We start from the raw sequence: 24,937 nt of genomic DNA, 5'->3' as shown, positions 1-24,937 counted from the left end.
CCCAGGCCTCGTGGGCTCTGTGTGGGCTTATGCCTTTACATGGGTGTGCGTGCGTGTGCTTGTGTGTGCTTGTGTGCCCGCCTGCCCCAATAAAGCACCTGGAGACCCACCTCCTGGGGGTGTGTGTGTGTGGCCCCGCCCTCACCCCCCAGGCGCCGGCAATGACTACAAGACTTAAGGTCCGGTCCTGGAGCAAGATCTCTATTCTGAGAGTTCAGATGCCCCTCCCCCCAGCCTTCCTTCTCTGTCTCCTGGGAGGAACCTCAGCCTATCTGGCTGTCAGGAATCTGCCCAAGGGGATGGCGCCCCCGGGGAGGGAAGGGCCCAGCTGTCCATAGGCATTTCTTCCGGGTGGCTGATCAAACTTCCCGGCTGTCTGGGAAGCGGAACTCAGACGATGGGCAGCAAGGGGCAGGGCGTCTCTCCCCCTCCCCCCTCCTTCATCTGTGGGCGGGCAGGCTCAGTACACGTAGGGTACGATACGGTAGGGCACTCTGGCACAGTATTCCCGCCAGGCCAGGCCGTACTTCTGGAGACACTGGCGCTCATCCCGGTCCTCCCTGTGCACCAGCAAGATGGTGAAGTAGACAACATAGAAGTAGGGAAGCAGGTGTGTCACCCCTGCCAAAGGAGAACGGCCGGCTTCAGTTTGGACAAGGAGCAAACCATCACTGAAAGCCCCTTGCCTGGCCAAACCCTGCCCAGGTCCCTTTCCCAGGGTGCATTGCTTCCATCCCCACTCCTTCGGTGACCCAGCCCCCATCATCCTCCACGCCAACCTTTCTCAATGACCATCTAGAATCAAGCGCTTGAGGCCTCTGCCCTGCCAGTGTGCCCGTCTCACCCTGACTCCCGGCAGCCAGACCTTTCTTTTTATAACAGCCAACTCACCACAGGGCAAAGACCAGGCCAGAGCCATGATGAGGTCCCCAAGGTAGTTAGGATGACGGACCATACCCCACCACCCTGATACCAGCAGGCGCCGTCCAGTAGCCGTGGGGATGGTCTCAAGGCCTGGAATAGATGGAGGGTACCGAAAATCAAAAAGGCAGAAGCCCAAATTCTGCCTGCATATTCCTCCTGCCCCTCATCCCAACTCACCAGCCACACTGGGGTCTGAAGGATCCCTCCGGAAGGTATTTTTTTGTGTGTTGGCCCCACGAAAAATAAAATAGCCGATTGCTATGGGAAAAAGAAAGAACACATCTGAGATGAGTAACTCCTGGCCCATCATTCTCCACTGTGCCATCCTGTCACTTGTTTCATACTCTCTCCCTTCCCCATCCCCAACTACACTATGGAATGCCAGAGTTGGAAAGACCTTAGACATTTCCACCCCCTTTGTCATACAGTGATCATGGCCCAGGGTTAGAATTAGGACTGAAACCCAAGTCTCCCTATTCCTCCAGCCCCTTCCCCATGAACTAACCAAATAGCAGACAAATGGCCCCAGCCGCAGGCAGTTCCAATGACTGGGGATGATTCAGGAGATACTGGGCTTGAAGACTGTAGATGAAGGGGACCCAGGCCAGGTCCCCAAAAGCCAGCATGAAGCCAAAGCCATCGTGGATGATGTCCATGGTGGTAAGAACTGCCTCCTGTTAGGAATAGTTAATAGTCTGAGAGAACAAACTTCTTTCCCTCCCTCCATGCCCACCTATCCTGTACGTCCTGTTCTTTTTTTTTTTTTTTTCACAGAAAAAAAAAAAAGTTTATTTACAAAGATCTAAACTATAATTTAAGCATGTCTGGTTTATAGTCTCATCCTTTACCCTTATCCAGGGATTTAGAGATCATCTAGTCCAATTAAGATATTCAGATTTAGACCTAGTGCCAACACAGCACTTAGTCCTACAGGATAAATATACTTGGATTGTTGTATTTGTTCGTCCTTCATTCTCTCTCTCTCTCTCTTTTTTTTTTTTAATAGCTTTTTATTTACAAGACATAAGCATGGGTAATTTTTCAGCATTGACAGTTGTAAAATCTTTTGTTCCAACTTTTCCCCTCCTTCAGATGAGGACAATACAGCCCTGCCCAGAAATACATTCCCTGGGAAAGACTCCTTGCCCACATCTTATCTCAAGTATGCTCCTTTTGCTGGCAAAACTTAAATGGCTTTCAATTGGGTTTTTTTGGATAAAAGTAAGCCCTGAGAAAATGTCTCTTTGCAATTCTTTATCATGGCCTACTAAGAGAACTTCTTGGTGTCTCTCTCTTTAATAAAGGGCCTTTGCTTAGCACAGCCTTTTGTGTGGCGAATTTCTCACGGGGAACCCGCCCTGACTGGATGTTCTGGAGAAGTAGGAGGCCAACCCATAATCCAGCCAGGATCTATATGTCATCACTTCCCCCCACCCCTCCCTAGATGGCAGGTTGACCAATACATGTTAAATATGTTGAAATATAAGTTGAATGTGTACATGTCCATACAATTATTTTGCAGGTGTACGTCCTGTTCTACCCATGCACCCAAACTCCTTCCCCCAAGAGCTGTTCCCCACCCACTCTCAGGGGGGTGAGAATGGCACAGGATGGTATCTGTGGTTAGTGATGAGGGCATTTCTGCCCCGATTCCCTACCCTCAGGGCCCACGATGCGGACGGCCTTTTCTCCCTCGTCCTCACCTCGTTCCAGAGAGCATCGACCACATAGAGAAGTTGGAAGGCATTGACCAACCCCATGGACAAGGAAGGCCAACCCTCCCGGCGTTCTGCCTCCCGCAAGAGCATAGCCAAGTTGATCAGAGCCTAGGCAGAGAAGATGAAGGCTAGCCTGTGCTTCCGTGGACCGGGAGAACCTGCTTGGAGCAACCTGGGTTCAATCCCAGGGCATCGGGAAAGAATCTGGCAGCCAAGACCTGAGTTCAAATCCAGCCTCACACACTTACAACCATTGTCTGCCTTGGTTTCCTTAACTGTAGAATGGGGATAATTATACTCCCTACCTCCCAGGGTTGTTGTGAGGATCAAATGAGAGAATATTTGTATAGAGCTTAGCACAGAGCCTGGCACAGAAGAGGCCTATGGAAATGTTAGCTAGTAGTATTATTTCTCATGATTATTATTTTGTAAGGAGTGAGGCCTCTGGTTCCAAGCTGAGCGACAGCTCGGCTTTCTCGGGCTTTTTGTCTTCTTTTAACTGGACGGTTTCTTCCTTCCTCCCATACCCCACCTCCACCTCTTCTCCCTCCAGTCAGAAGTACAGATAACAAATTGGGAAATCCAGAGTAAAGGGCACATGGCAGAGACTCTTCTGACAATTTTTCTATGGCGCTCACAATCGCCGACAGCGGCTAATGCAAATGCGTCATTCAGTCCTGTCCAACTCTGGGATCCAATTCCAGTTTCCTGGGCAGAGATCCTGACTTAGTGGGCCATTTCCCACTCCAGCTCGTTTTACAGAGGAGGAAATGGAAATGAGCAGGATGAAGTGACTGGCCCAGAGTCACCCAGCTAGGGAGTGTCTGAGGCTGGATTCCAACCCAGCATTCTGGCGGAGCACTTTATCTGCTGCAGCGCCAGCTAGCGGCCCCAATGAATATCCCTCCACCCTGGAAAATTTACTCCAAGTTTTTCAGTGTCTGCCTGAGCCTTCCTCGCAGGGAATCTGCTCAGCCCCTGGCCCAGAGTCAGCCCTTACCCAACCAATCATCCCTGGACGGAGCTCACAAAAATACTTGAGGTCAAAGAATCCGAATCGCGGGTTCAGTTCTCGGCCAAGGAAGAAATCATAGATGACGTTACCTAGAACAGGAAGGTGGGAGAGCCCAGGTGAGGTGTTTACTGACCCCTGTTCCAGAACCCACCCAGGGTCTAGTCTCTGTGACCGGAAATCATTCGGGGCTTACCTGAATTTCCCCCAGGGGCAAGAGCTGAAGGGGGCACTGTGAAAGATTTGAGGTAAAGAAGGAGGCTGAGGATGAAAGCTATAGCAGTGGCTGCAGAAGCCAGTGGTAGGAGCAGCTCTGAGAGGCTCCCGAGGGGCAGACCCCCTGCCAGCCCCAGCCCTACCAGCAGCGCGGTCAGTCCCAGGCATCGGAACCCTGCAAAAGAAAGCCTGGGCGCTCAGTCTCAGGACAGGGGCCTCTCTCGTTCAGCAAGCTCCCCATCCGGACCCTGCGTTTGGAAGAGCCTCCCCAAAGCCACAGGGGAAGCCTCTCCATATGTCTCCACTGGGCGGGGCCCCTGAGGCGGAAGGCAGATGTGGGGGGCGGTCTCAGACCCAGGGTTTGCCCCATGGGGGCGGCAGTGCCCACGCACCGGTCCGGGCCACTTCCCAAGGTTCCGTGGGCAGTGGGAGCCCACCCTACAGAGGGACAAGGGAACAGAGAAGGCTGGGCCTGGATCCCCACCCCCACCCCCTTTCCCTAGCCCGGAGCGTGCCCGTGTCCTAGGCAAGGGCGGGGGATGTGTGGCGAAGTCTAGGTAGGAGGCAGATTGGCACCGTTAATTGGATATTTCAAGTGGCTCTTGTCCCTCAGCATCATGCCCTCCGACACCTGCAGAGGACAGAGAGCAGCTCTGAGGACCCTGGCCCCCTTCCCCATCTGCCCGCCCGCTCCCCCTCCCGGGCCCTGCCCCTCACCTTGCCCATGGGCAGCAGGTACAGCGTAGCCTGCAGGCCCAGCCAGAGCAGCAGCAGCAGCAGCGCCCAGGGGCTCCACAAGGCGGAGGCCGGAGGCAGCTCGGGGGGCAGGCTGAGCAGGCTGCAGGCGCCCGAGTGGCAGGTGAGGAGCAGGTGGAAGAGGGTGACGGGGAGTAAGAGCAGCATGGCAGCCGTCCCTGCAGGAAAAAGCAGCTCCAGCAGCTCAGTCCGGGCCCCGGCTCCCGGGACACCGACCCTCCCTGCCCGCAGTATTTCACCCAGGGATCCCCAAACTCCAGCTCCGGAGGGAGATCCGCCCGCCCCTGTTAGCGCCCCCTCCTTACTACCAAGGGGACACCCCCGCACGCCAGCTCCGGAGCCCTGCCCGGGGATCCACCCGAGGGAACCCTGCCCAAACTCCAGCTCCGGAGCCCCGCCCCGCCCGGGGGATCCACCCGAGGGAACCCTGCCCGCTTCCCCGCGATCCCATCCGTACCGGCCCCTCGTTGCCCCACCCCCACTCCGGCCAAAACACCTGCAGAACTCGCCGAGCGGCCCCGCCCCCCAGCTCCAGACCCCCGCCGGCCCGCTACTTACCCAGGGGCCCCCCAAATTCGAGATCGTCAGGGCGCGGGGGAGGCTGCTGGTGAGCCATGGCTCTGGATCGGGGCCTGAGAGAAAGACAAAGGGCCCGAGGCTGCGGAAGCCCCGGGCGCGGAGGGGCCGGCCGAGGGCGCTTGACAGGCAGCCCAGCTGACCCTCTAGCCCGCAGGAACGCTGCCCAGCGGCTGCGGGGCAGGGGCACAGGGGGCTCCTCCACACCTCCCCAGCTCTCCGCCCCAGTCCCTGCTCATCTGCCTGTCCACCCTCCTCCCACCTCCCCGGCTCCAATCCCCGGGGCCCTGGTCACGCGACAGCCAATCCTCGCCCGCCGAGGGCGGAGCCAGGGCTGGGCTCCGGACCTGCCGGACTCGCCGGGCGGCCGGGATTGGTGGGCATGGACAACGCCCCCGCCCCCGGCGCCGCCCCGCACCTGCTCCCGCCGGTCCCGGCTCCTCGGGTTCGCGGTCACACCCCACCTGCGAGGACCCTCCGGGCTGTCCCGCCCCCCGCCCCGCCCACTCTGCCCTGAGCCCGCCGAGCCAAGGCCCGGTCCCAGGCCGGGAAGGCAGCGGGGCCCGGGCCCGAGCCCCCACTCCGGGCACGGGAGTGACTCTGTATTGCTGATGGCATTTTTCACGCTTCAAGCTTTGCAGAGCGTTTCCCTCCCGCGGGTTCTAAGTAGGGGAATGTTAACCGTTGGGATTCCTGAAGCCAAGTCCAGCAAGACGGGTTTCCCCGACAGCGGGTCCCTGGGAGAGTCACATCCCCTGCTTTCAAGCTCTCAAGAGTAGCTAGTCTCTGGTTCTTGCCCTCGGTGAGAGCCGGGAGTCGCCCAGAGCCAGCCTTCAGGAGCCCAAGTCTGCAGCCCACAGTGGGCCCGAATGGACTCGCTGGGAAGTGCTAGAATGGGGCACGTCACTGGCACTGCTCAGCACGCAGTAGGAGCTTAAGAAAGACTCGCTAAGGCTGCCCCTTGTGGCCATGGCTTCAGACTGTGCCCCGCTTTACACTGGGGACAAGCTGGCCAGCTGCTCCCCCTCCCCCTCCTCCTCCACCCCATGTGCCAAGGATTGGATCCCCACCCTCAAGTCACTGCTGCCCCCTCCCCCAACTATGGGGCTCCTCCCTAACTAGACTCTTCTCCTTTTAGACTTAAAGCTCCTAGAGGGGAGGGACGACTTTATTGGGGTCTCATTTCCAGGCCTGGGGCCGGGACTCACAGGCACTGAGGGCAGCCCAGGCACAGGCACACACTTCCACATTACACACACTCACACACACCACACCCCCAAATGGGCATTAACGCACAGGAGACAGCCGGTCACTGACGGCTCTCCCAACTTGCTTTCTCACGGGCCGCACCACTGACTTGAGGGAGCAAAGGTCAGAAGGAAAGAAGGACGACAATGGGGAGAGACGCGGGTCGGGAAGGCCGCCCCGCTCTACCCGGTTGGAGCAATGGGCAGAGAGAGGAAGAGCCATTCTGGCTGAATCGCTGAGCAATCGTCTTAAAGAGGAAGCCGGGCAGCCCAGAAAGCCCTGGCCAGAAGGATGGAAGAGGGGGTCCTGCAGGGGCCAAGGAGACCCCAGAGCCCAGGGCACCTTACGCCCTGGAGGGGGGGGCACGTGCCCCCTGCTTCTCCCCTGCTGCCTCTAAGAAGGAAGTCCGGGACAGGCTGGAGAATAATACACTTTTTAATTGACCGGGGAAGGCGGGAAGGCGGGCACTCTCTCAGAGAGGGCTGTGGGGCTGCCTAGCCCAGGGAGAACACGGGGCTTGGCCAGGGGGCCACGTCAGCCGCGCTCGCAGATCACCTCCACCACGCTGGGCTCCATGGGCACGGGGTCGAGGCAGCGCAGGGCGGCCGAGGCCACCACCTCGTCCAGCAGCAGGTGGACGAGCTCCTCGTCAGCCACAAAGCGCCACAGGTAAAGCTGGAGGAAGTGGCAGTCCACCTGGACCTGCTGGAGGCCGTAGCGGCCGAAGGTCCGCAGCCGCACGCACTCGAGCAGCGTCTTCAGGCTGATCTTGATGATGCCCGTGAGAACGGACACCTGGGGGAGGGAGAGGGACAGCGTGGACGAGGTCAGGGGGCACCCATGGGGGCAGGGGGCGCAGGGGGGCCCAGGTCGATGCTGGAAGGAGGACAAAAGCAGCACCAGTGTGTGTGTGGGGGGGTGCTGTGCTGCTGAGTGGAGGCGCTGGCTGCTGCTAGGGGTCACTGGTGCTGGGAAGCTGCAGAGACAGGGCCCAGACAGGACAGAGGCAGAGGGGGAAGGGGGGGAGGGGAGAAGGGGGAGGGGGAGGAGGTCTTCTCCCACCTTGTTGAATTCCACAGGGCTGAAGACATCGATGCGCTCCGAGAAGAGCTTCTGAATGTTGCTCAGAAGATTGGTGTCCATGGGGGCGCTGGTGGGGAGGGCACATGAGTCAGCCCTGGGCCCCCAGCCCCTGACCAGCCCGGCCCCCACCTCGCCAGCCCTCACCTCGGGGTGTAGCTGGGGGCGTAGCGGCCCTGCTGCCGGGAGCTGCTGTACACGGAGAACGTCCTCTTGCTGGAGTCGCTGCTCTGGGCTTTGCGGACGCCCTCCTCGTAGAGAAGCCCCACCTGTCAGGACAGGCAGGCTGGTCGGGGCCCGGGGGGCCTTCCCTAAGGGGCTCCCCCGACCCCAGGCAGCCCCAGCTTCTCCTCAGATGGGGCAGGAGCTGCCGCTGGAGCCGGGGGCTGACTCGTCCCCCCTCCCCCCAGCCACCTCAGGCCCCCCACCAAGAACGCCAATGCCCCTCTTCTCAGGGTCTTAATTCCTCCCTGTCCCCTCCCCCCCAGCACCTGCACATCAATGGCGGTCGTGTCCTCTACCACGCGCTTCATGACGGCCCGCACGTTGCGGGGCTCCAGGGTGGTGAGCCAATCCCGGGTCTCCACGCTCTTGCGGAGCATCTGGGACACCACCAGCCCCTGGACCTTCACGTAGTGGGTCAGCAGTCTGCGCGCGGTCTCCCTTGCCTCGGCACACAGGGTGCTCACCGGCGTCACGGGGGAATGGTCCTGGGGGGATGCAGAGCAGAGAGAAGAGGTCCTTCAGAAGCCCCCAGGGCGGGGGGGGGACCACTGATGGCATAACAGGAGCGTGAAGTTCGGAGCCAAGACCCAAGTTCAAGTTCAATTCTGACTCAGCCTCTGCCTCCCATAATCCATGTGGCCAAAGGAGTTACACTGTAGCTGGGCCTCAGTCTCCTGACCTACACGAGGAGGCTGGGCCAGGACCCCTCCGAGCTCTCCTTCCTATGATAGCGACCACAAGCCCGGTCCATGGCTGGCCCAAGCTCCGAGCCCACCCGTCCTCCTCCTCGGCCAATGGCCCTGGACCCACGTGGGCAGGTAGCCCATCACAGCTGAAGAGGCTCCTGGGCGCTCACCTGCCCGAGAAACTGCTCGTCGGTGAGGGTGAGGATGTAGGAGATGGTGGAGGTCTCGTAGTCCAGGCAGAGGCGGGAGAGCAGCAGGAGCAGGGCCGGCGGCGTGGCCCCGCCCTTCTCCCCAGGGCTGTCGCAGAAGCCACGGGCCGTCTGGCACATGGAGCGGATGAAGCCCACGATGAGACCCTCCCGGACGCCCTGGCTGCAGAACTCGCCCTGGAGGGGGATGGGAGAGAGACTCAGGGGGTGCTGAGGGGGGCAGCCCAGACCCAGGCAGCCTCTCACCCCAGCTCCCCTGGCCCGCCCCCTCGGCCCCCCGCCCCTCACCCTGAAGTAGGCCTTATTGGAGAAGGACACGTCCTTGGCAGTGAAGAGGTGCACGGCAGCCAGCGAGGCCTTGATGTGGCCCAGGATGGCCCCGGACACGGAGGCCAGGAGCTCCCCCAGGCCCGGGCCTTCCTTGCCCGCCAGCCGGGGGGCAGCCAGAGCCTGGCGCACGTCCGTCAGGCAGCCCGAGAAGGCGGCACACAGGCCCTGCAGGTGTTGGCCCAGCCGCTCCCGCGCCGCCCGCTCCACGATCTCGGTGGCTCCCTCCGTCAGCCCTGCCGCGGGCAGCATGGTGCCCGGGGCCCGCAGGCGCCGATGGAAACGATCCAGGGCCCGGACCAGGAGCGAATTGTCCCCACTCCCCTGCTCTTGTGCCAGCCGCCTCTCTACCAGGGCGAAGTAGCGGCTGCCCAGCTCCCGGGCGAAGGCCACCAGCTTCTCCACGCCCGCCGGGCCCTGGGCCGAGAAGAGCTCCTGGTAGGAAGCCACCACTTGGCAGAGCCCGCTCACAAAGCCGCTGCCGCCGCGGTCAGTGAACTCCAGCACGTCGGGGGCAGGCGGCGAGGGGCCCAGCTCGGCCTCCAGGCCGCCCAGCTCGCCTTCCAGGCGCCCCCGGGCGTGGGCCAGGAACTCGTCACACAGCTCCTCGGCCGGCTCGCCCAGGGCCAGCAGCAGCTCCACGCACTCGGCCAGCTCCGGGGCCCCCGCCCCGCCATCCCTGTGGGGGAGAAGAAGCGAGCCCTGGCTGCGGCACGGCCGGGAGGGAGAAGGCCCCGCGCGGGCACGGCTGGGAGGGAGAAGGGGAGCCGAGGGGTGACCGCGGCGGGCACGACGTCGGGTACCTGAACTTTTGGCGCAACTGCTGGGCCAGGCGGGCGGTGATGAGCTGGCAGTCGTCCTGGATGGCCCGGAAGGAGGGCAGGTGCTGGTACTGCTGCAGCACGGCCCGGGCCCGACCCTGGTAGCGCACAGCCTGCCCGTAGGCCCCCAGCTCCACACACTTGGTGAGGCGCGAAGGCAGCTCGAAAAGGAACTGCAGCTTCCTCAGCAAAGCGTGGACACCTGCAGGGGGGTGATGAGGGAGGCACCGGAAGGCCGCCTCTCCCCTCTGACCCCCACTGCCCGCCCCTCCCCTCAGGCCCAGCCCCCTCCCATCAGCCCCCGGGGAAAGGTCGGGTAGCGCGCACCTGCCAGTTTGGTGATGCGCTCGTGGCGGTCCTGGAGCGTGGCGCTGATGCGGGCGCTGAAGTCGGTGATGACGGCCATGGTGGCGGCCAGGCGATCCATCTCGTCCTCCATCTTCCGGAAATCGTTCTTCATCTTGCGGATGGTGTCTGCGGGGCCCCGGCCATCCCTCAGTCTGCAGCGCCCCCTCCGGCCCACCCGGCCACCCCCAGGCCAAGGATCCTGGGCCCTGGATCGGCCCCCCGGGGGAGCAGGCCCCGTGCTCAGGACCCCTCAGGGGCCCGTCTGCGTCCTTCAGCACAAGAGGTTCTGGGCAGCCCAGAACCCTGAGACATTAACACCTGGGGGGGGGGGGGTCACCGCCCAAGCCTGGAAGCTGGGAGGGGGAGGGGCCAGGTGTCCCCCCTCACCTGTGGCACAGATGAACTTGTTGTAGTTCTCATAGACCAGGGTCTGCATGTCGCTGTCCAGCGCGCGGATCTGCCGCACCATGTCTGTCTCGCTGTCCATCAGCTGCGCCAGGGGGCACTCCTTCCTCAGCTGTGGGGGGCAGGGGCGGCACACGCCATCAGCCTTCCTCCGGCCCGGGGAGCTGGGCGGCTGTGGGGTTCATGGGGGCCCCAGAGGGCACAAGGGGGGCACTCTGGACGTACAAAGGAAGGCCATGGGGGGCCCTGGAGCACAATGGGGGAGGATCAGAAGACAGTTTGGGGCTGGGCGGCCGGTCAGGAGCCACCAGGATAGGGCACAGGGAGCCTCTGGGGGTCAGGTGCCACGGAGGCACTTGGGGGTCGGGCACTGGGAGGGCTGTTGTGGGCCATGGGGATAGCCCAGGTGTACTGGGGGGGACCTGTCAGGGGCCACAGAAGCCCTTGGGAGACGGGGACATTGGGGGAACCTGTCAGAGGCTATAAGGGATCCCCGAGGGTGCTGGGGGGGCTTATAGGGGGCACAAAGGCCCTCGAGGTGCAAGTGCGTGGGGGACCTTCGGGGGCTATGGAAGCACTAGCGGGGCTGTCAGGGGTCACGAGGATGGGGAGGGGGGGGGCACTGGAATGTTGACAGGGGGCGGGGCTGTCACGGGCTGTGGGCGGTCCCACCTTGTCCAGGAACACCTCCGGGTCGAAATGCGCGCCGTTGAGGTCCGTGGGGTCCCGCGGGTCGGGGGGCACCCCTGAGGCCGCGGTCTCGGCTTCGGGGAGTCCATAATACAGCTTCAGCATCCCGTGCGCCTTCCGCCGCCGCTCTGGGGCCTCGGGCTCCTCCGGGGACGCCCCCAGCCCCGGGCCCGGCCCCGCCGCGGCCTCCATTCCGCCCCCGCCTGTCAAGTGGCTCCACAGGAGCGTAGCCGGTCACTTCCTGCTATGGGGAGGTGGTGCGGCAGGAAACAGGTTCCCCCTGCGGGGAGCGGTCCGTCCGGAAAAGCCTCCTCCTCGAAAACGCGAGACCGGGAGAATGGTTCCGAGACCCGCCCCTCCAAGCGGCAGCCAATGCGCAGGCGCAAGACAAGGTGAGTCCGGGGATTGTGGATCTTCGGAGCCCTCGGAGCCCGGGCCGAGGCCGCCCCGAGTTCAAATCCAGCCCCACTCACTAGCGGCGTGAACCTGCGCCAGTCACTCCATCTGCTTGCCCCGGTTTCCCCGAGTGTAAAATGGGGATACCGGCATGGGCGCCCCCTCCCCCAAGGTGTGCTTGGCCGGGCCGAGGCGGGGCTTCTGCCACTCTGGGACCGGTTTAGCCGGAATGACGCGACGTCAGGGGACACGGGGTCCTGGCGTGATCATTCCTCCGCGAACGCGGCTGAGCGGGGCGAGGAGGAACCCGTGTCCCCGCCCTCCAGACAGACCCCTCCCCCCACCCTGCAGAGGGGAGAGGGAGGGAGGGGAGACACCCTGCCCTGACCCAGCAAGAGGAATTCAGTGGAACTTGTCCCCGGAAGCTCCTTGAGGGCAGGGAGCCCCTCCCGGGGCCTGGCACAGAGTGGGTGCTTGCCCCCCAGCTGCCTTCAGGGAGCTCTCTCAGAATCACCCGTATGTGACTCACCCCCACCCCCGCAGGGAGGGAAGGACATCCAGGAACATGGAGCCTGGGAGCCCCTGGCTCAGAGATCAGAGGCAGACCAACCTGAATTTGTGCCAAGGGGGCTTTGAATGCCACACTGAAAAAGGCATTTAGCCCTCATCCAGTGTTTCAGCCCGGAGCAGGAAGTTAACCCCGTGTGGCCGCCCCCCAACTTTAGAGCGTTAGCCCAAGGACGAGGGCCAGGTATCTCAGGTACAAGGTGAGGACGGACCCTCGGATGTCCCAGCACTAAGGGGCCACGGGAAGGCAGGGGCAGACAAATGGCTCCAGATGGAGCAGGCAGGAAGGCCATCAGCCCCAGGGGCTTTCTCCCAATCGGAGCCACTCCTCAAAGGCAGGGCCCGGCCGCAGCTTCATTTTGTTCCTGAGAAACCACCATGGGCCCCATGGAGCTGCTGTGCCCTGGGCCGGCCAAAGGCCTAAAGCACTTCTCCCGCGATGACCTTTGCCACCAGTCTGGCTCGGTCTCACCCGGACCCTGGCAAAGAGCTTAGCCGGGCTCCTGGCCCCCGCTCCACCAGTGGAGACCAAAGGACTCTAACAGTCCACAAAGGGCCTGGGGGAAAGCTGGGGGGAGGAGTCAATGTGCTGCCTGCCAGGATGCTAAAATGACCTTTGGCCTGGAAAAAGCTGGGGGAAAGGGATCCTCAGGTCAAAATAATCGTCTCTGAGGAGTCAAAGGAGCATCACGCAGGAGGCACCTGGGCTGGCGGCCATCTCTAGGGCCTCATGTGATTCTGGCTCCCTTGGACAGCTGGCCACTGGGTCTTTCCTAACTGGGTAACCCTGCCATTCAACAAGGAACCAAAAGTAGTTTTCTCGGGCCGGCGGCACCTGCTCCTTGGAAGCAGCGACCCTGAGTGGAGAAGGGGGAAGAGTGCTCAAATGTGGCCAATGTGAGGGCTGCGTGATGGGGGAAGACGGGAAATGAGGTGGAATGGACACACAAAGCTGGGCGGCTCATGCAATGTCCACTGCGGGTAGGGCCATGCTGAGTGATGGGTCGGGTGGAGAAATGTCAGAGAAGGGGGCCCAGGGTAAGTGGGGCATCTCTGCCTCTGTAAGCCCCTCCCACTACCTTCGCAGGCCCCTTCCCCACAGACTGGCCCCACTCCATGGGTCTCCTCTTTCTTCGAAAGCCCCTCCTCATTCCCACTGCCCGCCCGTTGGGGAAGCTCTCCTCCCCCTCTCTCCAGCCCGTGGCTGTTCATGTGAACACATTCCCCGTTCTCCGACTAGAATTCCAAGAAGATGAGAACCGAGTCCTGCACCTCCAGCTCAGGGCCTACAGAACCGAACCTTAATATGTCTGTTGAGTCAAAGGGGGAAACTGAGACCCCCTTCTGGATTCTTTCAGGAACCAGAGAGGATCGTTCCCCCTTGGGTGACTGACTTCCCAACAACAGGGCCAAGATCCCAAAGGCGGTGGGCGAGGGAGCTGCCCTCTCCCCACAATTGCCTCTTGGTTCTAGAGCCCTCCGGCCATTCTGGTGCCCACTGTGCCTCCTCCTCCCGCGTTCTAGAACTGCCTGCCCCCAGTGAGGTGTGTGGTCCGGCTCTGCTGCCATGCGCTGGCGTGACAGGATCTCGGTGCTCTTCTTCCCGCAGGGGGTGGTGCTGACGCTGGCCGCGCTGCTGCTCTTGATCCTGCACGTGAGCATCTTTGCCAATGACGTGCACCACTTCTGCATCACCCGCAACTTCAATTACATGAGCTTCCGCAGCACCATCATCCTCCTGGTGAGTGAAGGGGGTGCAGGGGGCCGGGGCCGGGGCCGGCGGGACCCTTCCTACAGCTCGTGGGGGCGCCAGTTCTCACAGGTGATGAGCATCTGGTGGGCCTCCCTGGGGTCACTCTTCGCAGAGCTGATCGAAGATAGGGTTCTGAAATGTTTTTCCCTGACCATCCTGAGTAAGAACAGGGAACCTGAAAGTGGGGAGGCGGGGAGGCCGAGGGCAGGGGGAGGAGGGAGGGGGCGGCAACAGTGGACCCCACGACTCCTGGGCCCAAAGAGGTGCGGGGAGCGGGGGGAGGGGGACTGGGGCCACTTCCAGCCCTCTCTTGCCCCAGTGCTCAACACGGCCATGTTCATCAATCGCCTGACCTTGGAGTTCCTCACCATCAACTACCGGGAGGAGAAGCATTGAGAGGCTGGTGAGGTGCTAGCGCCAGGGAAGGAAAGGCCTTGGCTCAACTTTAATAAAGTCTGTCATTTATTTTCAACACCACAGCTCTTCCTGAGGGAGAGGGAGTTTGGAGGGGAAAAGGTGGCTGTGAACTGGTGCCCCGGGGCCACTCCCGAGGAAAAGCAGGTCAGGGGACAGGACTCAGCCCCAAATGAGCCCCAGAACCTCAGTGGCAGCGGCCAAACAGCCCTCATCCCCTCGTATTAGTGGGGCTTTAGTGTCTCAGGAGACAGGAGTGGGAAGGAGCGGGCCGGGGAGCCAGCAGGCCCTGCCCCACAGTGGCCACAAGTCTCCTCCCCGCTCCGTGGGATTCCTACCAGAGGTGAGGAAGGGAGGGACGGGGCTCAGGCTGGGCCCACGCGGATGTGAGGGTTCATGAGAGGGTCTAAGTTAGGGTCGCTATCAGCCGCAGCCCGGCCCAGGCGGGACATCAGGACCAAGAGGGCCAGAAAACCAAGGGCTCCCAACAGAAGCAGCAGCCCTGCCCTCTGCAGCATGGACAAGGGCCGTTTTCGGGACCCCGCTCGGCTCCTAAAGGAGAAAAGCTGAGTCAGGGGCTGCCTTCCCCCTTGTGGTCAAGGCATCCCCCCAACGTCCTCCTCCCCCCAAAAGCACCAGGAAGTCTGTGCCCATTCTCCAAATGCTCGTGTCCCTCTGGGTCAGCCCCTCCTGCGGTCCCATGGGTGTCCTCCCTGAGCCTGCAAACTTCCCACCCCGTGGTACCTGAGGAGTTGGGCCAGCCAGCCCAGGGCAGGCCTCCGTCGGTACTTGTCGTCATCACAGTCCCCGTGGGGGCCTGGGCCCCGAGCCCCCTCCCGTGTATCATATATTTTACGAGGGGCAGAGGCTGTTGAGAGGGGCCAGAGAAGAGAACATAAGAGAGGATGAGGGCACCCCTTTGGCTATTGCCCCCATCCTTCATCACAAGGAGGCACCAAGTCAGCGAGTAGGAGTCAGGCTCTGGCATCTACCCTAGCCCCATGCAGGTCAAGAGGCAGGAGGCAGGGGTCTTTCCTCTCCTTCCGCTTCCCTCAGCTCCATCCCAACCACTGCCGAGGCAGGAGAGAGATGTTGGGGACGCACGTTGTTTCTCTCCAGCCCACGTCTTGTGACGAGCTGGTAGTTTCTAACGGAGGCCCTGCAGTCCTGCTGCCCTCGCCTGGATCCTGTCCCAGGCCTCACCTGTCAGGGGCTCGGGGCCACCCATGTGGATTATGGAGTGCTGCTCCGGCCGGCCAGGGGAAGGAGGCGGCCTCGAGGATGTGCTGTAGAAGGCTGGCGTGACCGATGACGTGGTTTGTTCTTCCAGCCCTGAGGGGCTACTTGCTGAAGGCGGGAGAAAACCATGAGGAAGGGAATAAAGTACACTCGGGGTCTGGGAGTGGGAGTGGGAAAGGCAGTGTCACTCACTATTGAAGGTGGACCAATCGGAGAAGCTAGAAGTCTCCAGGGCCTCAGGGACTGGGGTCACTTCATCAATCTAGAGAAAGAAGACCAGACTGTTCAGAGCTGGCCATCCGAGGCCCACGCCCCTCCCTCACCCTGCCCCAAGCCTCTCACCAGCGGAAGGCCTAGCCCGGCTCGGGCCCAGTTGACCGTTGCTAGCTTCTCCCGCAAAGCAGTTGCCACAGGGCCCGCGAGGTTGGCAGGGGGGAAAATGGGGCCACTGCAGCTGGGGCACTGGTAGCCAGCAGGGGCTGTGTTTCGAGGCAGCTGGGCAGCTCGTTCATTAAGGCATGACCAGTGGAACAGATCTTCCAAACAGAGGGGGAGGAAGGGAAACAACAGATGTCCAGCCAACCACCCTCCGAGTCCCTCCCACCGCTCCCCCTAACCCTACCCTTTCCATCTTCCCTACGCCTGAATGAGAGCAGCCCGCTGCCTCCCCCGACAATGGGAAATTTTACACCCCCCAGCCCGGAACCCTCTATGTTAGGAGCTTTCCTAATTCCCTCGGGTTCTCCTGAGGGATTACCTCAGAAAAAACATCACCTGACAAATGTCTTGATACCTACAAAACTTTTAAACTCCTTCAAACCCCAATTAAGCGTTTTTCCTCTTAAACCTCTAACGGATACAGCCCCTCCTGGAGGTTTCACGGAGTCTACGCTGGGAAGAGGCAACATGGCCTAACGGGCAGGGGCTTTGGAGTCAGACTCCAGGTTCAAATTCGGCTTGGTCGCCCACAAGCTACACGGCAAGGAGCGAGTCACTGAATCTCCTCAAGTAGGAAGAGGACGCTCGCAGCTTCCCTGCAGCTTGGCCTGCCTTGGAGCCAGAAGAACTGAGGGGACGCAGGCAGGGGGGCTCCCCCCCCCCTGCAGAGCGGGGGCGGCCGGTTATCCCGCCCCCAGCAGGCCCTCCTGTCCCCTGTGCACGAGCTGGTCGGCGCCGGCCTCACCATAGCAGACGAGGCGAGTGGTCTCCCGAGTGGACAGGAGGGTGTTGCACAGCCGGCAGTTGGGGTTGTAGTCGCTGTCCTGGAGCCACTGCAGGTAGGACTGTACAATGCACTGGGGGAGGGAGAGGGGAAGTCAGTGCCGGTCGGGGCAGCCCCCTCCGGCAGGGCGAGGCTCTGCTCAGGCCTCCAGAAGTCCCTCCCCCTTTCCCCCCCTAGTTCCCCCTGGGGTTCTGCCCCCCAGCGCCCCTGCCTCCCAAAGTCCCTCCCCACAGCCCCTGCCCCAGTTCTCCCCAAGGCCCCGCCCCTGGCGCTCACCTTGGCGTGGTTGGCCACCAGGCAGTGCTCGCATACGTTGACCCGGTGCTCGAAGCAGAACAGATTGGTCACCTTCCTCTTGGGGCACTTGCAGAGGCCCATGGTCTCCCGGGGGGCTGCCCTGGCCAGGGGGAAGGGGAGGGTCACCTGGGAGTGGTGCTCCCGCCCCCTGAACAGGTAAGAGCCCCGCCCCGACGAGGCCCCGCCCCCGGCGCCCCGCCCCCTCGAAGCCCCCGCTCCTTCCCTCCCCCTCCACGACACAGACAGACCCCAGGCCCGGGGCGTCTCCGAGTACACGAGCTCAAAGAGTCGGGCTGGGCCGGGCCGGGAGGCTACAGTCGCGCTCACCGGGAGCCGTCGCTTCACCCCCTCCTGCGGCTCTTGTTACTCTTTTTGCTGCCACGTCTCTTCCGGGTGCGGCGCACGCTGATGACGCCACCACGACCGCACGCCTCCGCTTCCTTCACGTTCTCTCCTCCCCCAGGTGCCTGGGCTCTGCGCGTGCGCACTGATGGAGAGCGGGACCAAATCCGGAGACCCCACCTCCTTTACCACAAGTTCTTCCTCTACGTCACTTCCGGATTGGCGGGGGATTCGAACGTTCCGCGCTCTTCTCGACTGAAGGCGGTTTTCGGTCGGCGCGCGAGTGGCTTGAGATGTCGGCGACACGGAACCGGAGCCGCAGCCGCTCCGGGGCCGCGGGGGAGCGAGGAGGGGGTGGGACGAGGCGCTCTGGTGAGCGGAGGGCCCGGGACGGGGGTGGGGGGCGAACGAGCGCGGTCCGAGGGGCTGGGGGCGGGGCAGCGGGGGCGGAGTGTTCCGGCTGCATCCTGGCCTCCCATTAATCACCTCCCCCCATTCCCTCTTCAGACCCCGCGTCCCCGCCCCTGCAGGCTCCTGCCCTGCGTAGGTCCCAGCGGAAATCGGGACCGGAGCCTGACGCCCCTCCCCAGGTGAGCCCTTTTCCAGCCTATGGATCCAGTCCTGGGCAGAGCCCGGCCCCCCCCCCCCCTTCCCCATCTCCACCTTGCCCTAAGGATGACCTTTGACCTTGCCTGCTTTCTTGTTCCAGCCTGCAACGCCTGTGCCCTGGAAAGCCTTCTCTCTGAGGAAGATAGGGCCCCGCCCACCCGCGGTGAAGAGTGGACCAGAGACCCCCGCGAAGGGGAGGGAGCCCGGGACCCCTGAGGTGAGCCACGGTCTGTGCCCTCAACTGCCTCCCTCCATAAACCCCTTTGCCATTCTGCTGCTGACACCGTTCCTCATCCTTGTCCGGACTAGGCCCCCTCCCCTGGAGTCCAGAAGTCCATCCCAGCGAAGAGGAGCGCACCCCAGACTCCTGTAGGGAGAAGTGCACCCCAGACCCCTGCGGAGAGAAGTGCACCCCAGATCCCCGCGAAAAGGAGTGAGTCTCAGGTCCCAGCCAAGAGGAGTGCTCCCCGGACCCCTGCAGAGAGAAGTGCACCCCAGACCCCTGCGGAGAAAAGTGCACCCCAGACCCCTGCAGAGAGAAGTGCACCCCAGGCCTCTGCAGAGAAAAGTGCACCCCAGACCTCTGCAGAGAGAATTGGACCCCAGGCCTCTGCAGAGAAGAGTCCACCCCAGATCCCCGCGAAAAGGAGTGAGTCCCGGGTCCCAGCCAAGAGGAGTGCTCCCCGGACCCCTGCAGAGAGAAGCGCACCCCAGACCTCTGCGGAGAGGAGTGCACCCCAGACCCCGGCAGAAAGGAGCACTCCTGGGACTTCCATCGAGAAGGGTGCACCCGGCTCCCGGGCTAAGAGAAGTGGCCCCCAGATTCCCGCAGAGAGGAGTGTGCCCCGGACCCCCAAGGTGAGCCTCCTTCCCTGTGGCCCTGTCTCGTTCCCTCAGCCTCAGAACCAATCTCTGTTAATCTTCTCCCTCAGGGCGCCCCGCCTGTAGCCAGAAGGGCCATCTCAGTGAAGAAGCTGGTGGCCAGGACCCCGGAGGTGAGCCCCTCCCCCCACTGTTCTCCGCTTTTCCCCTCCTGGCAATAGTTGCAGCCCCACAAAGCCCTGGGTTTAAGTAGAGCCCCGTACGTGCCTTGTGCAGCCCTGGGAAAGCCGCTTGTTCTTTGTTTGCTTCCGGTCCCTCCGCCTGGAGGATGGGGCCGCCGAGGGCGCCTTTCTCTTACTGCCGTGAGGAGGACAAAGCCACGCAGGTCTGGTTAATGTCTGTTGCGAGTCCGGCTGTCGTTTAGACTGAGGAGACTTTCCTAAGTTAAGTTGCAGGTGCTGGAGGACTCCCAGAGGCGTAGGCGGGGACACGCTGCTCCTCTCCTGGGCTTCCGTTGTCTGGCCCGAGGGTCGTCTCCATGGGGGAGATTGCGCCGCAGTCCCCATCTCTCCCCTCCCCTCCTCACAGCCGCGGCCAGCCCCCAGCCCCCCTCCGCCTTTGTCGTTTCTCAGTCACAGAGTCCTGCTTCCCAGGGCGGCCGGTCTGCGACCAAGAGGAAGGTGTCCCCGTCTGCGGAGGTGAGGCTGGGCTCCGGGGCGAGTGCCTCCCGTTACGTGACTTCTGCCCCCTGACCTTTCCTCACTCGCACCCGTCTCCCCAGCATTCTTTGGGGAGCCTCCATTCACAAATGCCCCCGGTCTGGGTAGAACAGCCTCCGCGTGACGTCACTAGCACATCATGTGAACCTTTGTTTTTGTCACCGCTTTGTGCCCCCAGCCAGACAGGGCAGGAGCCGGGACACGGCAGGTGCTTTCTGTCAAACGGGTGTCGTATGTGGAACAGAAAGGGGAGTTGGGGACGGGGCCCCGAGAGACAAGCGTCAGCTGAAGCAGGCTTGTTGAGCTAGACCCTGATCCCCGCGAGCTTCCGGCCAGATGGCGAAGGAGGGGTCCACAGTCGGGGGGAGGGGGAGCAGATTGCCGGGAGAAGTCTGAAGGCAGGAGCCATCGTTTTCAGTTGGGGGCTGTCTGGAAAAGGCAACGAGGGACCTCCCAGTGATGGGCAGGTGGTTCATGCTTGAAGTTGGGCCCTGAGAACAGGAGGTAGGGAGGCACCCATCCAGCTGGGCTAGAATATGAATCCCCCCGAGGGAAGCAGTGGGAAAGGGGGGGGGGGGCAGCAAAAGGCTCGAGTGCGGTGATTAAGTGTTTGTACGTTATTGAGTAGACCAGTAGAGTCAGGGAAACACCAAGGACTTGGAGCTCAGCCAGGCTGACATCTCTGCCCCCATCCTCCCTCCCCTCATGCAGTTGGAGGCTGAGGCCCCCCAGGCACTCGGCAGGGGGATCGCAGGAGCACCCAGGCCCTGCTCGCGGAGCTCCGGCCGCATTCTCTCACTCTCTTTGGTGTCCCAAGCCCTTCTCATCTTCCCAGTTTTCTTACTCTGACTGTCCTCTGTGATCTAACCCCGGCACCAGGCTCCAGCCTCAGCTCGGCTCACTTCTGCCTTTTGGTTTTCTCCCGTCTATGCGGAGACTCTCCCTTCGGGGAATTTCCGTCTGTGCTCTGCGGCCTTGGAGAGCGGGGGCATCGGGAGTGGGGCTGGGGGGAAGGGTTGGTGCCTGCAGCACATCGCGGCAGCGAGCCGGGAAACTTTCTTTGGCCTTTTGGTGGTGGTCCTGGAAACCGGGGTGGGGGGGGAGGGAATAGGCTGGAGAACCAGGTCCTCACTTTGCCCCTGGAGTCAAGGAAGGGGGCGGAAGGGCCCATGTCTGTAGAGCCCTCCCCCATGCTTTTCCCTTTCCTCTGCCTCCCTCCTACAGGTTACGCTTTCGGAGAAGGAGAACTCGCCCCCTCTGCAGGAAAACGTCCCCCTCCACAAAGGCGGGTCTTCTCTGACCGCAGGCCCAGCTCCAGAAGTGACCCCCACAGTGTTAAGCCCTCTGACCCCTAATGCCGTCGCTGGGCCACCACTCATGGATGCCAGAGACCTGGAGATGTCCAGGAAAGTTCGGCGTTCTTACAGCCGCCTCGATGAGCTGGGCTTGGGCTCTACCTCGACACCCAACTACCGGCGCCGTTCCTTCTTTGGCTTTGAAAGGCTGCTCTCAGGAGAGGAGCTGGAGAACGTCTCCCCAGTGGTGAAGGAGCCGAAACAACCAGCAGTCGCCCCCAGCACGGAGGCCTGGGGGCCGGACTCCATCCTCCCCGGCATCCCCATGACCAAGGAGAAGCGCCGGAAGAGGAAGGTGCCCGAGATCCTGGTGAGCACTTTCCCTGTGGAGCCTGGGCCAGTCTTGGTCTGTGTGACGGTGCCGGGAGGGGGCTCAGGTCGGCCGCCTCCTCTGCTCTAGTCAGAGCTTTGCTGTCCCTTGGATCAGCGCTGATGGCAGTTGGGGGCTCCCGTCCTGTCACTGTCCCACCCTCCTGGAGACAGAATCCACTTGGCAGGGACCCCCATCCCTGAGAGGGATCTCTCTTCCCTCCTGCTGAACGTCCGCCTGCCACTTAAACTCTCCTTAGCAGCCTGCCTGCCGCGTCTCCCCTTTAACTGACGCTGAGCTCCCCCAGTCCCCATCTCTGCTTTTCTGGGGCTCGGCTCAGTGACCCCCAGTAGGGGTTTTGCATTTTTTTGGACAAGACGCATCTCGCGCAGCCGCTTTGAGGCTTTTTGGATCCAACTTCGGACGTCCTTCGTGTTAGCTGTGGCTCGGGCCGCCCGGCCCCCATCTGCTACTCCTGGCCTCTGCCTTCATCCAGATTGCTGATAAAAACATGGGGGGGTGGGGGGGGAGGTGCCAGCTCCTGGACCCTCCCCATCTCGAGATGACTCGAGGGCGCTGCTGTCGCCCAGTCCGCCCGGAAGCCCCGTCCTCGGCATTCTGTACGCGGGCATTTACCTGGTCCCACAGCTCAGAGGCAAGGCTGGGGGGGGGGCCCTGCTCAAGGAAGCCGCACTGGCTCCTTGTAGTCACGCCCACAAACCTTCCCTTTAATCATGCGCCAGGAAGCAAAGTGAAGCCCTTCTGGATGGGACCAGGCCTGGCCCCGCCTCTGCCAGTGCCGGTTGTGGGCCTCTCCCCACTTCCGCCCCTGTCTTGCCCTCCGTAAACCGGCCTGGGTCTGGCTTCCCCATTTTGAAGGTCATTCTGTGTAGAGTCCAGCCTTCCGCCCCTCTTGTCATCAGGCCTCAGGCTCTGCTCTGGGTCCCTGTCCCGTCTGTCTTGGTGCAGCCTCAGCTCCTGGCTGCCCCCCACCCCCCTCACGGATTCTCCTTTACTTTGGCCACTGTCTTGGGGGGTTGCAGTCTTCTCCCCAGAGGGATGGCCCAGCTCCCGGGGCTTCCGGCCTTAGCCTTGTCTGCGAGGGCCCAGGGTCCTTGTGAAGGGCTCCTGGCTCATCTCCAGTCCCGAGGAAGCTTTGGGGGCCGTTCCTTCCCCCTTCTGCTGGTCAGACCAGGGGAGCCCAGCCCTCCTTCCTTTCCCCCCATTTGGATGCTCTTCTCTGTCTCCCAACCCCCGCCTCGTGGTTTTCTCGTGCTGGGCTGTTGCTCACCTGCTACTAGAGCTCTTATCCCTTCCTAATGTCCGGCCCACCCCATGACTTCTGGGCAAGGAGGGGCCCGAGGGTCTTGTTCTTCCAGACCAGGGTCCTCCGAGAATCACTGACGCTCCTTTCCTGTCATTCACCCTCTGAAGTGTCTGAGCTGCTCGGCTTGGGGAGGGGGGTCCTTGGCTGTCTCTCCCCCGCTCACCCACCCCCTCTCGTCCCTGCAGAAGTCAGAGCTGGATGAGTGGGCCGCCGCCATGAACGCCCAGTTTGAGGCTGCCGAGAAGTTTGATCTCCTGGTGGAGTGAGGTGGACGAAGAGGATCTCTGGACTGGATCACTCCCTCCCTGTACATAGTGTTCCTTTGTTCACCCCTTTCTAGCACCGGACTGCCCTGGTTTGCCCTTCTCCTGCGGGGCGTTGGCACCTGCCCTGTGGGTCCCTGTGCCCTGTGGGCACCCGCCAGGCTGCCGGGGTGGGGGCGTCGCCGAGGACTGGCTTTTCTCAGCCGTGCAGATGGTGCTTGGGCACATCCCGGTGTCTTTGGATTTCTCGAGGTGCCTCATTTCCTCTTTCCCAGGTTTTAGCCAGAAAGAATTAAGGTGGAGGTGGCCGGAAGGCGGCTGTCTGGAAAGGGAGCAAGGGGGGGGGGGGGTGGAGTGGGTCCCCCCCTGCCCCTGCTGCAGAGCCGCTTCCTCCAGCTTTCCTGTGGCCGGGAAGGCCCTGTTGTTCCTGGGAGGAAGGAGCGGGTCACCCAGCCGGGGCCTGTCTGCGCATTTATTTTGAGGGCTTCCTCCCCCAGGGTGCCCCGGCTGCTGAGGTCAGCAGGCACAAGGGGGCGGCGTTGTGCTCCCCTCCAGGACCAGCCCCTGCTGGTTCCTTCTGAAGAGACAGTTAGTAAACCGATGGACAGAGGCACTGGGTCGAGCTGAATCACCCCGACCCCTCTTAGATGACCCTTAGGAGGGTCTGCGGTGTCCCAGAAGTACAAGGGAGGGCGAGGTGATTGGAAGTCTCCCGCTGACCACCAGGTGGCACTGCTTGCTCCTCCGGATGACCTTGTGGGCTCAGCCTTGGGGGGGCGGGGGGAGGGGAGAGAGGTCAAACAGATGGACCCAAATGAAGAGTATTGACGATTTGCTTTACCCTGTGAAATGTTTCCCAGTTATTTTTTAATCTGGCTTGTAGTTCGGTGAATCAGTGTGGTCTCTGGCCAAACCCGACTTCAGATCAAGAGGAGGATGCGCCACAGCTGGGCTGCAGGGTCTGCCAGGGCCAGGGGTGCCTGGAGGCACCAGGGCTGGTCCCCAAGCCCAGCTCGGGCATCTCCTGCCTCTCCAATCATGTGAGGCTCAGCACGGACAGGTCTGTCTGCAGGAACAAGGCCAGCCCCGAAGTGCGGCTTGGCCCTTGGCGAAGGGTCCCCACGCACCATCAACCCAGAGGGGAGGCAGCTGGGGAGGGGAGCCGGGTCACGGCACTGCTGGTGCCCGCAGCGCCCAGGCCAGAGGCGAGAAGCAGTCATTAGAGACTTCAGTAAGGACTCTCCTTCCCCAGCAGGGGCCCGGTGTTGTAATCATCAGGAAAAGGTGGAGGTTTTGTTTTAAAAGCTGAATAAACTGCTTCCTTCCATCTCTGCGTTGTGTCTGGTTTCATGGAGGTCGGGCCTGGGCCCGTGGGCCCACCTAAGGTCAATTCAGTACAAGGGGCAATTGAGGAAATAGCTTTTCCAATGGTCCTTGCCTCCAAGGCACTGGGGGAGGGGGGGCAGTGTGGAACTGAGCTTCTGAGGAAAATGGAGGTCTAAGGGGTCCCGAGACTGGCCTGGACGGGAAGGACGGGGGCCTGAGGGCAAGAGGCAGGATTGGTGGGCCCGAGGAACAGCCCCCAGGCCGGCCAGACCCGAGGACTAGTTCTGGAAGGCGCTACATGAGCCCTCTTGGATCCTGACAACGGGAGATTACTGAGTGGGGGGAGCGGCTCGGTCAGACCCCGTGCAAAGCACTGCTCTAGACCATTAGGCTCTGCCAGGGCCATCCTGGAGGAAAGATCCAATCCCAGAGGCAGCCCCGGCGTCCCCTCCAAGGTCAGGGCTAGGAGGGAGGTCGGCGCTCAATAAATGTCAGCGAAGGTATTGACGGGACCGAGCCTATTCCCCGCACTTGGCAAATGGAGGATATCGACGAGCTCCAGCCCGGGGCTGTTCTCCCAGACTCCGGGCGGGGAGAGGGCACACGGGGGGGGGCGCCAGAGGGAGGTCGGAGCCCCAGAAGGGGCAGCTTCGCTGGGTACGCGGCAGCCGCCATGAGCCAGAGCTTAGGGTCCTGGGCCAGGGGCGCGCCGGGAGTGGCTGAGGGCAAACTGAA

At 62.1% G+C, this 24,937-nt stretch overlaps 5 protein-coding genes across 9 annotated transcripts; 2 read left to right on the top strand and 3 right to left on the bottom strand.

Moving 5' to 3' along the window:
• Window positions 1–180: 180 nt before the first annotated feature.
• On the bottom strand, window positions 181–5,438 carry TM7SF2 (transmembrane 7 superfamily member 2). Its single transcript, XM_051965943.1, has 10 exons — window positions 5,185–5,438; window positions 4,588–4,784; window positions 4,447–4,501; window positions 3,851–4,045; window positions 3,643–3,746; window positions 2,628–2,750; window positions 1,430–1,598; window positions 1,102–1,182; window positions 892–1,014; window positions 181–621 (listed from the first exon to the last, which is right to left on the bottom strand). The coding sequence occupies exons 1-10, from the start codon at window positions 5,240–5,242 to the stop codon at window positions 461–463; spliced, it is 1,266 nt and encodes a 421-aa protein (XP_051821903.1). The 5' UTR covers window positions 5,243–5,438; the 3' UTR covers window positions 181–460.
• Window positions 5,439–6,867: 1,429 nt separating this feature from the next.
• Window positions 6,868–11,565, bottom strand: VPS51 (VPS51 subunit of GARP complex). The gene is made up of 10 exons (XM_051964644.1): window positions 11,224–11,565; window positions 10,534–10,663; window positions 10,126–10,272; window positions 9,781–10,000; window positions 8,939–9,656; window positions 8,612–8,827; window positions 8,022–8,240; window positions 7,678–7,799; window positions 7,513–7,600; window positions 6,868–7,245 (listed from the first exon to the last, which is right to left on the bottom strand). The coding sequence occupies exons 1-10, from the start codon at window positions 11,431–11,433 to the stop codon at window positions 6,985–6,987; spliced, it is 2,331 nt and encodes a 776-aa protein (XP_051820604.1). The 5' UTR covers window positions 11,434–11,565; the 3' UTR covers window positions 6,868–6,984.
• Window positions 11,566–12,417: 852 nt separating this feature from the next.
• On the top strand, window positions 12,418–14,429 carry TMEM262 (transmembrane protein 262). 2 transcript variants are annotated; one of them, XM_051964673.1, is made up of 3 exons: window positions 12,424–13,945; window positions 14,018–14,117; window positions 14,277–14,429. In XM_051964673.1, exons 1-3 carry the CDS (start codon window positions 13,772–13,774, stop codon window positions 14,351–14,353), a joined length of 351 nt encoding a protein of 116 aa, XP_051820633.1. In that variant the 5' UTR covers window positions 12,424–13,771; the 3' UTR covers window positions 14,354–14,429. The 2 variants fall into 2 exon arrangements, with proteins under 2 accessions (XP_051820632.1, XP_051820633.1); XM_051964672.1 differs by having other exon boundaries at window positions 12,418–14,117.
• Window positions 14,397–17,555, bottom strand: ZFPL1 (zinc finger protein like 1). The gene is made up of 8 exons (XM_051964668.1): window positions 17,457–17,555; window positions 17,109–17,229; window positions 16,794–16,905; window positions 15,953–16,146; window positions 15,803–15,872; window positions 15,575–15,718; window positions 15,116–15,239; window positions 14,397–14,923 (listed from the first exon to the last, which is right to left on the bottom strand). The coding sequence occupies exons 2-8, from the start codon at window positions 17,208–17,210 to the stop codon at window positions 14,737–14,739; spliced, it is 933 nt and encodes a 310-aa protein (XP_051820628.1). The 5' UTR covers window positions 17,211–17,229; window positions 17,457–17,555; the 3' UTR covers window positions 14,397–14,736.
• A 106-nt stretch (window positions 17,556–17,661) lies between these two features.
• Window positions 17,662–24,203, top strand: CDCA5 (cell division cycle associated 5). Of its 4 annotated transcripts, XM_051964659.1 has the most exons (8): window positions 17,662–17,843; window positions 17,979–18,061; window positions 18,181–18,297; window positions 18,390–18,938; window positions 19,013–19,075; window positions 19,535–19,600; window positions 20,846–21,286; window positions 22,799–24,203. In XM_051964659.1, the coding sequence occupies exons 1-8, from the start codon at window positions 17,765–17,767 to the stop codon at window positions 22,877–22,879; spliced, it is 1,479 nt and encodes a 492-aa protein (XP_051820619.1). In that variant the 5' UTR covers window positions 17,662–17,764; the 3' UTR covers window positions 22,880–24,203. The 4 variants fall into 4 exon arrangements, with proteins under 4 accessions (XP_051820619.1, XP_051820620.1, XP_051820621.1 ...); XM_051964660.1 differs by lacking the exon at window positions 19,013–19,075; XM_051964661.1 differs by lacking the exon at window positions 19,535–19,600.
• Window positions 24,204–24,937: the final 734 nt, after the last annotated feature.

Source organism: Antechinus flavipes, chromosome 6, assembly GCF_016432865.1.
Source record: "Antechinus flavipes isolate AdamAnt ecotype Samford, QLD, Australia chromosome 6, AdamAnt_v2, whole genome shotgun sequence".
In the NCBI taxonomy this organism is placed as follows: Eukaryota; Metazoa; Chordata; class Mammalia; order Dasyuromorphia; family Dasyuridae; genus Antechinus; species Antechinus flavipes.
Note: the sequence above shows the minus strand (reverse complement) of the source record. Positions and strands in the feature narration are given on the sequence as shown.